Below are 16693 nucleotides of genomic sequence, written 5' to 3'. Positions count from 1 at the left end.
GGGTGGGGCCCAGGAACACCTTTGAAAAGCCCCCGGGGTAATTCTGCTGCTGAATCAGGGTTTGGGGCTGCTTTTATGGGGGAAGGGTGAGCAAACAGGAGAGTGCAATACCTTTTGTAAGGCAGGTAACTGTGCAGGACGTATCCTGACCTCCTTCAAGTCTTTGCTCAACATTAAAAAAAAAAATCACCCCCCCCCATCTTTTTTACCTAAACACTTATCTTCTAGCAGTTTACTTACTCTAAGTTTACTTAGGATATTATCTGAATCCATTCATTAGAATGTAAGTTCAACAAAGGCAGTGGTTTTTCTCTTCTTTACTAGTGATCCTCAGATCCTAGAAGTCTGGCGCATAGCAGGCCTTGTTTTTGAAGGTATCAATCAATCAAGGAGTGGACGATACGAGAATTTGGCCAGGACAGAGGCTGTGGAGAAGAAACGTGTAAGCTTGATGCAGGCAATTTGCTTAAAAACGAAAACTGAGGCAGTTGGAGAGAGAGGGGCACAGGTTAAAAAAATACTGTGATAGGGAGGAAGGCTAGTTTTTCCTTGTTTTCAAGTTTCTTTCTGATTTCACTCTCTTGCTTCCGGGTACATAACAAACTCAAAACCTGCCAGAACTTTCCACCTGGTCTCCTAAACTAGCTAACCATACACCTGGGACCCACACCAGTGCAGCCGAGAAAACCCGGATAACTGTATTCGTTCAAGGACGGGTGTCTGCCGCGGCGGCCTGCGACCTAGGCTCAAGCATGCGCAATAGACAGAGTCACCAGCGTGCGCGGGAAGCTCGGCCGCGTCCGATTATGATTGGCTGTCGCGGCGCACTCCCACCCACCGAAACGCAGCGCTGGATGCTGATTGGGTGTCTCCTCAGAGGCCGGACGCCTCACGGGGGGCGAGGGAGGGGAGGCGGGAAACAGCTTAGTGGGTGCGGGGTCGCGCAGTTCCATCAGGCAGGCGGCGGAGAGGTTCCGAAATGGCGGTGCAGCCGAAAGAGACGCTGCAGCTGGAGAGTGCGGCCGAGGTCGGCTTCGTGCGCTTCTTCCAGGGCATGCCGGAGAAGCCGACCACCACGGTGCGCCTCTTCGACCGGGGCGACTTCTACACGGCGCACCGGGAGGACGCGCTGCTGGCCGCCCGGGAGGTGTTCAAGACCCAGGGGGTGGTCAAATACATGGGACCGGCAGGTGAGGGCGGGGGCGGCGCGGGCTCAGGGGAGGACCCCGCGGAGTTGGCTTCTCTCAGGAAGTGGGAGGGTGTCGGGCAGGGAGACACGGGGGCGGGGACGCTGGTGCCTCGTGGGGCCACTGCGCGTGCTCCGGCCCCTGCCTGGCCGAATGGGGCGCCACCCGCCCCCTGCCCTGCCTCCATCCTGAGTCTGTCCCTCCGGAGCTGCCCCGGATCAGACCTAATAGCGATCGCTTCGTGCGAGGCGTTTTAACACATTGTTCTATTTAATTTTGCTGCAGTCCGCGTGGGTGTGTGCTGCTCGCTCCAGCCTTGGCGCTGTGGATATCATCACAAACGCCGCCAGACCTCTTTATCACAAACGCCAGTCCAGGATTGAGATTTAGAATAGAAGGGGGTTAGGGAGACCGATTTATGTCGCCAGCGTGATTTTGCCTGTTTAGCAAACGTCATTTATATCGCTGTTCAGCGTAGGGACCTATAGTGTCTACTGTTAATAGGCAGTATTGCCAAGTGGTCAGGACCTCGAACTGGAGCCAGATTGCCTGGCTTCAAGTCGCAGCCCCTCCACTTACCAGCTGTGTGGCCTTGAGCTAGTCATGTATGTCTGCCTCAGCTCGGCATTCAGTGCCCTCGGTAACCCATCCCCATCTCTCTAGCATCATCTCTCCCTGGAAAGCTACAAACTTCTCACCCTCTTGTAGTTAGATGTTCTGAACATCGAGTTTTATGTTAATCTCTTTTATCCTTGGTTCCTAGGAATGAACATAATAGAAGGAGTAAGGAGTTGTGGGTTTTAGTCCTGCCTCTGCCATATGCAGATGGAAGGTTACTGACAAAAGCTGTTTCATTCATTAGATAGACATTTATTGAGTGCTGCCTTGTCGAGCAGGGTTATGGACACTGGGAGTACATAGATCAAAAGGCAGTATCCCAGGGCTTCCCTGGTGGCGCAGTGGTTGCGAGTCCGCCTGCCGACACAGGGGACACGGGTTCGTGTCCCGGTCCGGGAAGATCCCACATGCCGCGGAGCGGCTGGGCCCGTGAGCCATGGCCGCTGAGCCTGTTGTGCGTCCGGAGCCTGTGCTCCGCAACGGGAGAGGCCACAACAGTGAGAGGCCCGCGTACTGTTAAAAAAAAAAAAAAAAAAAAAAAAAAAAAGGCAGTATCCCCACCTTCACAGAGCTCCCCCTTGTGGAGAGCAAGGCAGAAGTAATTCCAATTCCAGGTGAAGACCTATGGAGGATGCTCCATAACAAGTTGCCAAAGAGGCAGAGGCAGGATTGCCAAAGACTGGAGCCATCAGAAGAGGCATTATAAGAGAGGTTAAAGTTCACTTGAGTCTTGAGAAACCCTGTACCCATTAGCAGGAACTTTCCGTTTCCCCTGAGTCCTCCCAAACCCAGGCAACTGCTAATCTGCTTTCTCTCTCTAGATTTGCTTATAACATTGGTCTTTTGTGACTGATCTCTTTCACTTAACGTTTTAAGGTTCATCTGTGTTATCAGTACTTCATTTCTTTTTATTGCCAAATATTCCGTTGTATGGATATACAATATTTTGTTTAATCCATTCGTTAGTTGATGGACATTTGGGCTGTTTCTTTTATTTTCTTTTTTTTTTTTTGGGCTGTTTCTTGAACCAATACTTTTAATGTCGTCTGTACCCATTCTCTCCTTCCCTGTTGTGCCAGTGAAGAGATGAGCCTTTTGCTGTGGTCTGGATCCCCTCTCCTCGTCTCACAGATGGCTTTTCTGTTGATCATTTCTTCTCTCTTTGGCTCATTCTTTTGGCATTTAGACTTATTCATATCCTTTTAGCTACTTTTCTCTTACTTTTCAACAACTATCAAAACATTATTATAGGGGCTTCCTTGGTGGCGCAGTGGTTGAGAGTCCGCCTGCCGATGCAGGGGACACGGGTTCGTGCCCCGGTCCGGGAAGATCCCACATGCCGCGGAGCGGCTGGGCCCGTGAGCCATGGCCGCTGAGCCTGCGCGTCCGGAGCCTGTGCTCCGCAACGGGAGAGGCCACAACAGTGAGAGGCCCGCGTACCGCAAAAAAAAAAAAAAAAAAGAAAAAAAATTATTATAATAAAGCTCTGTGAGGTGGGTTAGTACCTAGCTTCAATTTATAGATAGGAATCTGAGTCCCTAAAAAAGGAAGTTCCTTATCTTTTGCCTCTTTTGCTGTCAGAACTCAGCTTAGAAGCATCTCCTCTTGGAAGCCTTTCTTAACTCCCATCTTAAGGCTGCCTGGTTAGCTGCCCCTCTCATTTGTTCCTTGCCCTAGGACCTTCTCCTTACCTTAGACACAGCATTTATTTTACTCTATGCCAATATACTGAAAGCTCCCAGAGGGCAGGAACTCTGTCTTAAGCAGTCTCTGCCTTAGAATCCCAGCACCTGGCACAGTGCCCACATGTAAGCAGACACATTATCAGCTGAATGAAGATGGGGGCTCCAAATTATTCTTGAAGAGGAGAATCTTGTATCAACCTGAGGTTTTTTTTCTGCACCACGTGGAGGCTGGGTAGCTTTCTCTTCCAGTTCCCCTTCAGTCTTACTTCCCAGCTTTCAGACTTAAAGCATACAGCCAGGCTCTTCACCAGGAACATCCAGTGTGTCACAAACAGTCCTTTGAGAGAAATAGTATCTTCGGAGGATAACCTTTTTTTTTTTTTAATATAAATTTATTTATTTTTATTTTTGGCTGCGTTGGGTCTTTGTTGCTGTGCGTGGACTTTCTCTGGTTGCGGTGAGCGGGGCCTACTCTTTGTTGCGGTGCGTGGGCTTCTCATTGTGGTGGCTTCTCTTGTGGAGCACGGGCCCTAGCCGTGCAGGCTTCAGTAGTTGCAGCACGTGGGCTCTAGAGTGCAGGCACAGTAGTTGTGGCACACAGGCAGCAGGGATTCTTGTCCACTACTTATAACTAGTGAACTGATATTGAAAGTATCAGCTGCGTTTTGCTGTACAAAACAATTGTATTATGTCATTTAATTAATCTTTATGCTTATTTGTATTTGATATTTGTACTTGATATGATCTATTGTTAAATTTAGGTTAAATCTTTCATAAGATCCAGAATTGTCAGAATAATCTACAACTATAATCTGAATTACCTTTAAGTGAATAATTTGTATTACCTATATTATATGAAAATTGAACTTTAATTCCATTTGATGATGTGGGTGATTTTATTTATTTTGTAAAGAAATTGTTATTTACAAATCAGAACTAAGGTGAGACACTATATTCCATCTAAGACAATTTTTTAGCCTTGGCACTATTCATATTTTGGACCGAAGAATTAATTTGTTACTGTGAGGGGCTATCCTGTGCACATTTAACAACATCCCTGCCTCTTCCTACTAGATTCTGTTATTATTCCCTTTCCCCAGGTGTAACAACCTAAATGCCCCCCAGGCATTGACAATTGTCCGCTAAGGGAGCAAGATCTTCCCTTTTGAGAACCAGTGATGTAAGATGAAGGCCAGGAAGTTCGAAAACTCAGTTGACTGGATAGGGGAAATAGGTGCACTCATACTTTACGGGTGGTAGTGTTAATTGGTACAGCCAACCAAGGGGGATAGTCTGCAATATTTATAAAAATCACACATATCATCCTTTGATAAAATCCAGTTTTAGGACTTTGTCTCACAGATACACTCAGATATTTGGAGAGTGAAGCACATACAAGGTTATTCATGCAACACTGTTTCAGTAACAAAGATTGGAAACAACCCATAGGGAAGAGGCTAAATTATAGAAATTCCTTAGGTTCATTGGAACGTTTGCAGCTGTAAACAGAAAGAAGCTGATTATGTACTGATGGAACAATCTCCAAAATACTATATCAAAGTTAAAAAAAAAGATACAGTACAGTGTGTATAGTGTGCAATTATTTATGTAAAAGAGGAAAAAAGCAATGCCTTATATTTGCTTGTGTGTGCCTAGACTATGTTTGGAAATATATTCTATAAAGTGATAACTTGGGTGGTGAACTGGATGTGTAGGGGACAGTGGTGGAATGCAAGTCTCCTTTTTGATGTACCTTTTTGAGCCTTCGTTTTTTTTTCTTTTTTTTTGAGGTGGACGATTTTTTTTTTTTTTTTTTTTTGCGGTACTTGGGCCTCTCACTGTTGTGGCCTCTCCCGTTGCGGAGCACAGGCTCCGGACGCGCAGGCTCAGCGGCCATGGCTCAAGGGCCCAGCCGCTCTGCGGCATGTGGGATCTTCCCAGACCCGGGCACGAGCCCGTGTCCCCTGCATTGGCAGGCGGACTCTCAACCACTGCGCCACCAGGGAAGCCCTAAAGTCTTTATTGAATTTGTTACAATATTGTTTCTGTTCCGTATTTTGGCTTTTTGGCCGCAAGCCATGTGGGATCCCACCTCCCTGACCAGGGATCGAACCCACACCCCCTGCATTGGAAGGCCAAGTCCCAGCCACTGGGCCGCCAGGGAAGTCCCTGAACCTTCAAGTTTTGAACTATGTTACCTAGAACATTTTATAATGAATAATAACTAATTTATTTTTATAGACCTTTTGAAAAAAATCCTATACAAATACTATTGTAGTTATTACATAAGAGTTTTATTCAAACTTGTGAAAAACAAATGATAAAAAAGGACAAGTAGGATTAGCTGTATGTATATTGACCCATTCTTTTGTCTTTGTGTCTTCTCAATTTTTTATTTTGATGTGTAGGCTCCACAGGTGCAGGGGGTTATGTCTATCCACCATTTTATACCCTTCATCTGCTAAAGTATCTAGGACATGTAATAGGTGCTTGATAAATAGTTTATTGAGTGAATGAATTACTGGGAAAACAACATAGCTTGGGGGGAGGCATTGTGTTAGGTCTTCAACACTTATGACTTCAAATCCTCAAATCCGTAACATGTATTTTTAATATTTTTCTTTAGGAGCAAAGACTGTGGAGAGTGTTGTACTTAGTAAAATGAATTTTGAGTCTTTTGTAAAAGATCTTCTTCTAGTTCGTCAGTACAGAGTTGAAGTTTATAAGAACAGAGCTGGAAGTAAGGCCTCCAAGGAGAATGATTGGTATTTGGCATTTAAGGTAATTATCTTCCATTTAAATTTAGTTGTGTTTAAGAGTAGACAAAATAAAAACATGAGAGAATTCTGTGTTGGTTTAATATTTTAGCCAGGTTGTGATAGTAAAATGCTGTGAGAAGCTTTAATATTCTTTAGCATGTGGTTTTTAACATAACAGTTTAATAGCAATTCAGAAATTCAGTAAATCCTTATTATGAGTATGAATACTCTGAGCTTTGTCACTGTCCCTAAAACCTAAATAATAAATAGCCTTTACATAAAGTTGAATACCAGCATTAAAGAATATTTGATTTTACTGTTTCTGAAGTAATATCACGCAAATTTACATATCCCAAATATCTATTTATACACGTTTGTAATGTGTTTGGATATTTGTATGTTCCTTTCTCTTTCATTAGACTGTAATGTTTTTAGAAGTGTGGAACTTTGTTTAATGCTGATCATATTCCTAGGTGTGCCTAGAAGGGCTTATTGACGTGCTTCTAATGCCTTCATGGAGATGGGGGTACTATTTTGTTTTATTTAAGGACTATCTTTATTTTTAGTCTGTAAAATCATGTTTCTGTTTGTTCACACACAATACCTTCACATAAATATTGGATAATGGTTAAAATGTTGGGGAGGTGAGATTTATCCTTGAAAGGGAATAAATGTGTGGTAAGGCGGGACAGTGTTCTGGCCTTGTATTTGGCTGATCTCATTTCTCCTCTGTCCCTCTGCATGACCTTGGCAAATTTCCCAGCCTTCTCCTGTATCTGTTTCTCTTTAAACAGTAAAATTAGAAGGTTTTTAAGATGTTTTCTGACCTGAAAGGCCTGTGAAAGTTTTTTTGTGAGGTTTAATACAACATTTCAACATTTGATGTTGGTGTTGCCCCAAATAGAATATTCTTCAGTATTCCTTCCATATTGCCTGCTGTCACCACCCCCCGCCTTTGTAAATGTTGACGTTTACTGAAGATTATATCTGAGATCATTTATTCTTTATTATGGAATTTCCTCGGAATTTTCATTGCTACTTTACTGAGAAAAGTGGGACTTATAGTTTTATCCTACATTTTGAAAGATTTTAATAGAAAATTGAGGGTACCGCAAAGTGATGTTTTTCTATCTCATTCTTCACAGAGCTCAGTTAGTAACAACACCAAAATGTGGGATCATGAGTTCAGCTGATTAACTGGATTATCAGCCCATCACACCTCACTCCTTTGTGTCATCAGAATCCTTTGAGATGCATTGTTTTTAACCCCTACCTTTTAGATCAGGGGGGAAAAAAATCTTCAAATATGTATCTTTATCAGGTTAAAAGATAGTATCTTCATCCTGATATTTATTTTAAGAAGTTCAGATCTAAAACTGCTAAAACTGATTTATCTTTTAATTTTTAGCTTATTGATTCTATTGTAAAGTATGTGATATTTAGGATAGTTGACCTCTATAATTGACTTTTTGTTTGTTTGTTTGTTTAATTTTTGGCCTTGCTGTGCGGCTTGTGGGATCTTACTTGATAAGCTAGCTACTAGTTCACTTTTGAGAGTTTTTTTAAGGTGTGCATAACCTGTGCGTGTAAATCCAAAGCGTGTATGTGAAAATATGTTCATATTTGTGATTGAATCAGTGCTTTTTAAATTTGAGTATCAGGTAATACTAGCTTTCCTTTTTTTTTTTTTTGGTCGCAGGGATTGAACCCAAGCCCCCTGCAGTGGTAGTGCAAAGTCTTGACTGCTAGACCGCCAGGGAACTTCCTCCATTTCATTTTTGATCCAGATTTTAATCAATAATCCATACATAGTTACAGGATATTCAGAACCATATTGAGAAAACATAAATGATTATCATGATTATGATGCTAAAGACATTTGAGAACTATTGATGGCTACTGGTTGCTTAAATTTGGCTTGTCACTGTGCTCATTTGGACTGTTTCTGACTATCTCATGTTTCATACTGTGGTCCATCAGTTGCCCCAGAAATGCCTCACGTTAACAGCAACCTGTTAGCTTCTGATCATGTTGAAGTACTGTTACCCACCAGCTTGACACAGGTGGAGCCAAAAGCAAAGAAACTTGACCCTTTACTTACACTGTACAGTCTTAAAGAGATTTCTAATCTTTTTGAAATTTTGAAAATAGGTCAGGAACTTCTCTGGTGGTCCAGTGGTTAAGACGCCGCACTCTCAATGCAGGGAGCCCGGGTTCGATCCCTGGTTGGGTAACTAGATCCCACCTGTCACAACTAAAGATCCCGCATGCCGCAACTAAAAGATCCCGCATGTCTCAACTAAAGATCCTGTATGCCTCGACAAAGATCCTGCATGTGGCAACAAAGATCCCATGTGCTGCAACTAAGACCCGGCACAGCCCAAAAAAAAAAAAAAAAATTGGTCAAAGACCCTTTATTTGGAAATCATTGATCTAGAATAATCTTTGCATTTTACAAATAAATACATTGATATAGAGAGATGTCTATCCAAGGTTAATATTTAAGCTAATAATACTGTTTTTCTATGTGGTATAACTACTCAGGGAAAATTCTGATACGTGCAACCAGTAGGTAGTTTGGCAGAGTGTAGAGGTTTAGGCATACCATTGAGAGGGTTATCACCTTGGGTACCTCAGTGATTGTGTGAGTGAGTGTAAACTTAGATGCCAAATTTCAAACTGAAAATCGCTTTTGATACTGTTATTTTTAGATGTGCCCAAGTGTTCTGAAATTAATTGGAAAAGTAGAGAGGATACTTTATAGAAAATGTGGTAATATTAATTGGACTATATGGTTATAAGTAATTTTTTTTGTAAGAAAACGTTTCATTAATAAAATTCATCTAGGTTGGGTAATTTCTGTTGGTTAGTAAAGTTTTAAAGTACATTCAACAGTTTCTTAAAATTTTTCTTTATTTTTGCTTAGGCTTCTCCAGGTAATCTTGCTCAGTTTGAAGACATTCTCTTTGGTAACAACGATATGTCAGCTTCCATTGGTGTTGTGGGTGTTAAAATGTCTACAGTTGATGGCCAAAGACAGGTTGGAGTTGGGTATGTTGACTCCATACAGAGGAAGCTAGGACTGTGTGAGTTTCCTGATAATGATCAATTCTCCAATCTGGAGGCTCTCCTGATTCAGATTGGACCAAAGGAATGTGTTTTACCAGGAGGAGAGACTGCTGGAGACGTGGGAAAACTGAGGCAGGTAAGGAAATGGAGTGTAGAGATAGAGGAGGATCCAAGGCTAGGAATGGCTCTAAATTAACATAATACTGTTTTACTGAAGGAAAAAAAATTTAAAGGCAAAACCTTTTAAATCTAATCACAACAGGATTTTGAGGAATGTCTTGATGTTTATCATTGATAGAAACTTTGTATCTTTAATAGGACTTCAGAAGGAGCTGTTTCTTGTTTAAGACTTGTTCTACCTCAGATCATCCCCCCTCCCCCCACCTCCCGAAAGAGTAACTCAGTGCCATTTTAAAGAGATCACAATTGATAAAAGGAGTGCTTTTACAGTTGGGGGGTGCAGGGTGGGGAAGAGGTGATTTAGGGCCATTAAAGAAAAAAAAACTATGACTGTATTTAGCCTGGATATATCAAATAAGTTGCAGTTCTTCAGGATTAATTTTTAATAGTTCAAGTGGAACTTTAGCCTATTATTATTATTATTTTAATTAATTTTTGACTGCGTTGGGTCTTCGTTGCGGTGCTCTGGCTTCTCATCGTGGTGGCTTCTCTTGCTGTGAAGCACGGGCTCTAGGCACACAGACTTCGGTAGTTGTGGTATGCAGCCTCAGTAGTTGTGGCTCGCAGGCTCCAGAGCGCAAGCCCAGCAGTTGTGGCTCACGGGCTTATTGCTTTGCGGCATGTGGGATCCTCCCGGACCAGGGCTTGAACCCATGTCCCCTGCATTGGCAGGTAGATTCTTAACCATTGTGCCACCAGGGAAGCCCTAGCCTCTTATTATTTTACTGATTCTTTTATTTTAACAAAGTTCGATTTTGCTATTTGTATAGATATATGGTTTATTATTTAGATGTTTAAGGGATGTTGTATTCCCCCCAAGGATTCTTTTCTTCTCATGAGCCTCAAATACAATAAGAACTACTTGAGAGTTAGCATATCTGTGATGGGCATTTTTAGCATAAATAGTATTTAGGCAACTTTCCACAAGTATTATTCTGTTAAGAGTTTTTACTATTTAGACTATTTTTTGAAAGCTTTATGTGAGCCTAATTTTAAATTTCCATGAAAATTTCATTTACAGATTTTAAAAATACATGTTAATACATATATTACCAGTGTCTTCTTGCATGTTGTATAAAAATTTAATGTGGGTTAATAATTTGTTAAGCTGTTGTCACTTTATATTTGTCAGTGATACAGCATTCCTTATTGCTTTTCTTGTTCCTTTTCTCCTAGTAATTTAAAATATTTCTTGTAAAATAGGTTATTCAGAGAGGAGGAATTCTGATCACAGAAAGAAAAAAAGCTGACTTTTCCACAAAAGATATTTATCAGGACCTCAACCGGTTGTTGAAAGGCAAAAAGGGAGAACAGGTGAATAGTGCTGTGTTGCCAGAAATGGAGAATCAGGTATGTGGATTACAAATGTGAATTTACCATTAAATAGTGACTTTTTAGAAGGCTGCTTCTGTCATCTATATCTCAAAGCCTAAACTAGATCACTGATATTTAAGCTTATTTTAATCTATGAAGAAGCTTGTGAAAAACTCAAGGATTGACTAGAAAAATTTAAACATAACCTTAAATATAATTTCATTATATTTACACAATATGTATCCTTGGGGTAAGGCAGAGTTTATTGTTTTATTGGTTTCACCTGAAAGAGCCTGATTACTGTCACCTAAGTAGGTGAGGTAGCTTAGTTGTTTAGGGGGAAAAAGACCTATCAAAGTTTTATAATGTACGAGCTGTGGGGTTTTTAATAAATTACTTCAGTTTCATTATCTGTCTTAAAGGATCGTTGTGGAGATTAGGAAGTAATAAGGGTGAAAGTATATACAGTGCATAATAATTGCATAATAAATGTTACATTTAAACAATTCAAAAATTGGCACTGGTTATGTATGTTCAGTGTAGAAATGAATATGCAAACAATGTAACTTTTTATAGGATTTTTCAGTGGTTGAAGTTTATCTTCAGTTTTTCAAATCTTTGAGGCAAGTATGGTTTGAGGGATGTATTTTTATGATAAAATATTAGAAACTCTTGACAGGTTATTTGTGGATCACTGATAAGTAAAATGAAGAATTGTATATTTAAATAAGAGCAAGCTCTAGCTTATAATTTTGAAAATTGATTTCAAACTACAATAAACAGACTATTATTACTATCATGATTTTGCAGTGATTGCTTATCACATGATAGTTTGATCCTTATAAGCTAAGTTTACCTGTTTTACTTTTCTTGTGTGACAGAATCAGAAGCAGTTGTGTATGAGCAATAATCCCAATATAGACGTTCCCTGACTTATGATGGTTGAACTTACAATTTTTTTTTCACTTTACAATGGTGCGAAAGTGATATGCATTCAGAAGAATCTATACTTCGCATTTTGACCTTTTCCTGGGCTAACAATACCAGTGCAATTCTCTCGTGATGCTGGGCAGGGCAGTGTGCAGCAGCTCCCGATCAGTCACGCAATCACAAGGGTTAAATGGCCAATACACTTACAACCATGCTGTCCCCATAGAACCATTCTGTTTTTCACTTTCAGCACAATATTCAATAAATTTTGAGTTATTCAACTTTATTATAAAATAGGCTTTCTGTTAGATGATTTTGCCCAACTATAGGCTAATGTAATTCTCTGAGCACATTTAAGGTAGGTGAGGCTAAGCTACAATGTTCAGTAGGTTAGGTGTATTAAATGCATTTGACATTTATGATGCGTTTATTGGGATGTAACCCCATCATAAGTCAAGGCAGATCTGTATTAGAGAAACTTACTTCAGCGTTGAAAATGGGAAGAAGCTTTTAGGGCTACTAAAAGGTGTTATCATCTGTGCCTTGTGGTGACGTAGCAGGAGATTCTTATGACAACCTTATATATTTGTTAGAGTTTGGCAGAGGCAGATAGATGACTGTGTTATCAATTAGGAAATATATGCACATTCACAATGAATCTGGTATCGAGTATAAGTAGAACTTGTCATTGGGCTATCAGTTTGATGTCCTTAGCTTCTTTATTTTATGTAGTAGTAATATAGGCAGTTTATTTAAACATTTTATTTAAATACACATATAGGAAAGTGCATATATCATAAGTGTATAACTAAATTTTCATAAATTATAAGTACCCACATGACCAGCACCCATGAAACAGAATAGTATCAGGATCGTAAAGACCCTTTTTGTTTTCTTCCAGTTGTTACCTCCACCAGGGGTAACCCTGCTTCTTACCTGACAGTATGGATTAGTTTGGTCTATTTTTGTAGTTTATATAAATGGACTCATACAGTTCATGCTCTTGTGTTTGATTTGTTCAGTATCGTGTTTGTGAGATTTATCTATATTGTCGCATGTTGTTGTGGATTGTTTGTGCTCATATCTGTTGTTGTGTGTAGTATTCCACAATGTGAACATGCCAGGCTGTATCCATTTTACTCTTGGTGGACATTTGCATAATTTCTACTTTGGCTATTATAAATAATGTTGCTGTTACAGTAAATTTTCACTTTCTGAAAATCATTTTTTAGTCTTAGGTTTATTTAAACTTTGATTTTCTTGCTTTGGATTGGGAAAGAACAGGGAAAATGATAGTGTTTGAAATTTATTTTCATCTTGCCATTTGTTTTTTTAAAAAATCTCTGGAATTCTGGTGATAGTCATCTTTTATTTTAAATTCTTAATCTTAGGTTGCAGTTTCTTCATTGTGTGCAGTAATCAAGTTTCTAGAACTCTTATCAGATGATTCAAACTTTGGACAGTTTGAACTGACTACTTTTGACTTCAGCCAGTACATGAAATTGGATATTGCAGCAGTCAGAGCCCTTAACCTTTTCCAGGTAAGAAAAAAATACATGGGTTAAAAATATTGAGTGGTTAAAAATGTTTCTCTCTCTCTCTCTATATATATGTATATATATAAGACTCTTACTAAGGAGCTTAAATATTTAAAAATATTATACTTAAAAGAGATAGTTTTGAATTACTGTATTTTTCTGATTGCAAGCTATATAAATAGTATTTGTCCTGGTTTTATGAATAATTTTGTGTATTAATAGCAGTTTTTAAAAATTACATTCTAAGAAGTTTTATGTCTAGAACTGCAGTAATTTTGTGGTTTTGGTTTGGGGAAAAATACACAGCAGAAAATCAGATTAACAGGTTGAAAGTTTGATTTTCGGATGAGGAACCTTTGTGTACATTTCCATTTAATATTTGAAGAATGTTAAGTGTTTTTTGTTTGTTTGTTTTTACAAGTTTGGGGAGTGTAGGGGTTGGTTATTTTTAAATTTTTTTTGGCTGTGTGGCTTGTGGGATTTTAGTTCTCTGACCAAGGATCAAACCCAGGCCCTCGGCAGTGTGGGCACAGAGTCCTAACCACTGGACTGCCAGGGAATTCCCAGTGTTAAGTGTTCTTGTTCCCCAAATTACTTAATCATTATTCATGGCATAGTAAAGTTTTCACTAATGAGCATGCCATTTTTCTATTTTATTTTTTGTTCACTAGGGTTCCGTTGAAGATACTACTGGCTCTCAGTCTCTGGCTGCATTGCTGAATAAATGCAAAACCCCTCAAGGACAAAGACTGGTTAACCAATGGATTAAGCAGCCTCTCATGGACAAGAACAGAATAGAAGAGAGGTATATTACTAGTGTATTCTTTTGTAAGCTCTGAGTAACTTCCAGTCACTCCATATGATTATACCACTTATTGTAACATGCAATTTTGCACCTATATTTTAGCATCTAGCTGCACAGAAAGCTAATAAAGTAATAGAGTAGTAATGATTTAGATTGATTAAATAACTTATTTTCTTAATTATTTTTTTTTCCTCCACTATGAAAAAGTAAAATTTTATTAGGGAGGTGGTATGGATAATGTCTCAGCATGAGCTTGGGAGCCGGATGACCTTGGTTCATGTTAAGGCTCTACCACTTAGGAGCTGTGTTATATTGGGTGTTATTCAACCTCTGTGTGGCAGTTTCCTCCCTTTTGAAATGACAGTAATAACACACCTACTTCTTAGGGTTGTTATGAGGATTTGATGATTTTCTGAGGATTAGATGATCTAATGTGTATAAAGTACTTTGAACAAGGTCTGGCACATAGGAAGCACTTACGCTTTATTATTCTAGAAAGGATTTAAGGCAGCCTAAATGTATTTCAGAAAATCTTCAAAATTGAGGAAATAAAAGTTATATAATGCTGCTGTCCTAATATAATTAGCATTGGAGTAGGTTTTATTTTTATCTTTTGTTTTAGATACAAGTTTTAAAACTTAAATGAAGTACACTGTGCATAAGAGCACAACTCCTAAATGTGCAGTTTGATGGATTTTCACGAAGTGAACACATTGGTAATAACACAAGTCAAGAAACAACATAACTAGCATCCCAGAAACTCCCCTCAATTATCCTGATAGTTACTACCTCTCCTCATTTCAAGAGTAATTACTATCCTTCTAACATCATAGATTAATTAGTTTTGCCTGTTTTTGAACTGCATATAAATAAAATAATTTTCTATAGTGCACTGTTATGTTTGATAGTCTTTTTAAAAACATAATTGTAATCCTGATATAGTTTTGTGCCCTTGTTTTTTCCCACTTGTGCTTACATTATCATAAGCATTTTTTAGTGTTGTTTTATGTTCATATTCAGCATTTTTAATAAGTACATAATTTATTGACTGGATATACTTTACCTTTTTCAGTAATTAGGTTTTCATGTGACCTTATTGTATACCTAATGTTTTTTTTTTTAATTAATTAATTTATATTTCTTTTTGGCTACTTTGGATCTTCATTGCTGCGTGCGGGCTTTCTCTAGTTGTGGCGAGCAGGGGCTACTCTTCCTTGCGGTGCGCGGGTTTCTCATTGCGGTGGCTTCTCTTGTTGCAGAGCACGGGCTCTAGGCGCGCAGGCTTCAGTAGTTGTGGCGCACAGGCTTAGTTGCTCCCTATACCTAATGTTTTTGATTTGGTAAATTAAGATATATTGCCAGGATAGGTAAAAGAGAGTCAGTATTTTTATGGATTTGATGTTGTCAAATTGTTCAAGAATTTGTTGAATATCTACTGAATTCTGATGGTATAAAGCATGGTGATCACTTGACTATTTGGGACTCTGTGTATGCCAGGCAAACGTAAAATAGTTGATCAGTATCATAAGACACCCTGCAGATAACTACCAAGCTAAGTGTTGATCCTGTGGATTCTCAAGGGTCTTACAATAAAAATAACTTATGAAGTCAGTGGGTATGTTGATATATCATTGAAAATGCAAAAATGGAAATGCTAAGGCAACTTTCTGAAGGTAGTTTTGTTGGGGAAGAAAAGTGGAATTTAGTAACTTAAAATAAGAAATAGGGCTTCCCTGGTGGCACAGTGGTTGAGAGTCCGCCTGCCGATGCAGGGGATGCGGGTTCGTGCCCCGGTCCGGGAAGATCCCACATGCCGCGGTGCGGCTGGGCCCGTGAGCTGTGGCCGCTGGGCCTGCGCATCCGGAGCCTGTGCTCTGCAACGGGAGAGGCCACAGCAGTGAGAGGCTTGCATATCACAAAAAAAAAATAAAATAAAATAAGAAATAGGAAGGATTGGATATTTGCAAGTAATTAAGGCAGTTTACAATTTTTTATTTTAATTATTTGTGAGTAAGTAACTACATTAACGTGTGTCAAAAGTCCAACAGAACAGAAGGATATACAGTGATGAGTCTCTTACTTTTGTCTTCCAGTTTCTCAGTACTCTTTTCTCAGGGCCTCTGCACAGCTCCAGGGACACATTTCTTATTGTACTCTCTGTGAATTGCCAACACCTGCCCTGGGAGCAACTGGTCTTAATCAGTTTCTTGAGTATCCTACCATGGAAAGCCTGTGCCTAAACAAGTAAAAGTTTATGTCCGTTCTCTCTCATCTTTTAGTTGTTTCTTAAAAGAAATATTAGGTAATTTAAATAATTCCCAAGATCTAGGTCATTGGTTTTATTTTTAACTTTGGGCTTGTGGGAACAGGGCACCTGTCAGTGGTCCTCTTCCGGCTTAACAACTAGAGCCTGCATGTATTTAAACCCTTCAAAAACCTTACATACTGTTACCAGAATAACAAATTATTTAGAAGACAAGATATCAAAATTAATTTTTTTTGACTGTAAGTAAAGGTTATTTTCATAGGACATAGCAATAATTTCCAAAATCTGGTGGCCTTATAAGACTTATTAATTAGAAATAACGTTTGCGAGAAAGGCTTTATT

At 39.4% G+C, this 16693-nt stretch overlaps 1 protein-coding gene across 2 annotated transcripts in view; it reads left to right on the top strand.

Annotated features, from left to right (window-relative positions):
• Positions 1 to 928: 928 nt before the first annotated feature.
• The window catches only part of MSH2 (mutS homolog 2), a 72572-nt gene continuing 56807 nt past the window's right edge, over positions 929 to 16693 (top strand). The window contains exons 1-6 of one of the 2 annotated variants that reach the window (XM_060026669.1): positions 929 to 1190; positions 6117 to 6271; positions 9176 to 9454; positions 10702 to 10848; positions 13134 to 13283; positions 13952 to 14085. In XM_060026669.1, the coding sequence (XP_059882652.1) occupies positions 980 to 1190; positions 6117 to 6271; positions 9176 to 9454; positions 10702 to 10848; positions 13134 to 13283; positions 13952 to 14085 (1076 nt within the window). In that variant the 5' untranslated portion in view covers positions 929 to 979. The remainder of the gene's footprint in view (positions 1191 to 6116; positions 6272 to 9175; positions 9455 to 10701; positions 10849 to 13133; positions 13284 to 13951; positions 14086 to 16693) is intronic. The other variant, XM_060026671.1, reaches the window with a different exon arrangement.

Source organism: Delphinus delphis, chromosome 12, assembly GCF_949987515.2.
Source record: "Delphinus delphis chromosome 12, mDelDel1.2, whole genome shotgun sequence".
NCBI lineage: Eukaryota > Metazoa > Chordata > Mammalia > Artiodactyla > Delphinidae > Delphinus > Delphinus delphis.
This window is presented reverse-complemented; position numbering and strand designations above follow the sequence as displayed.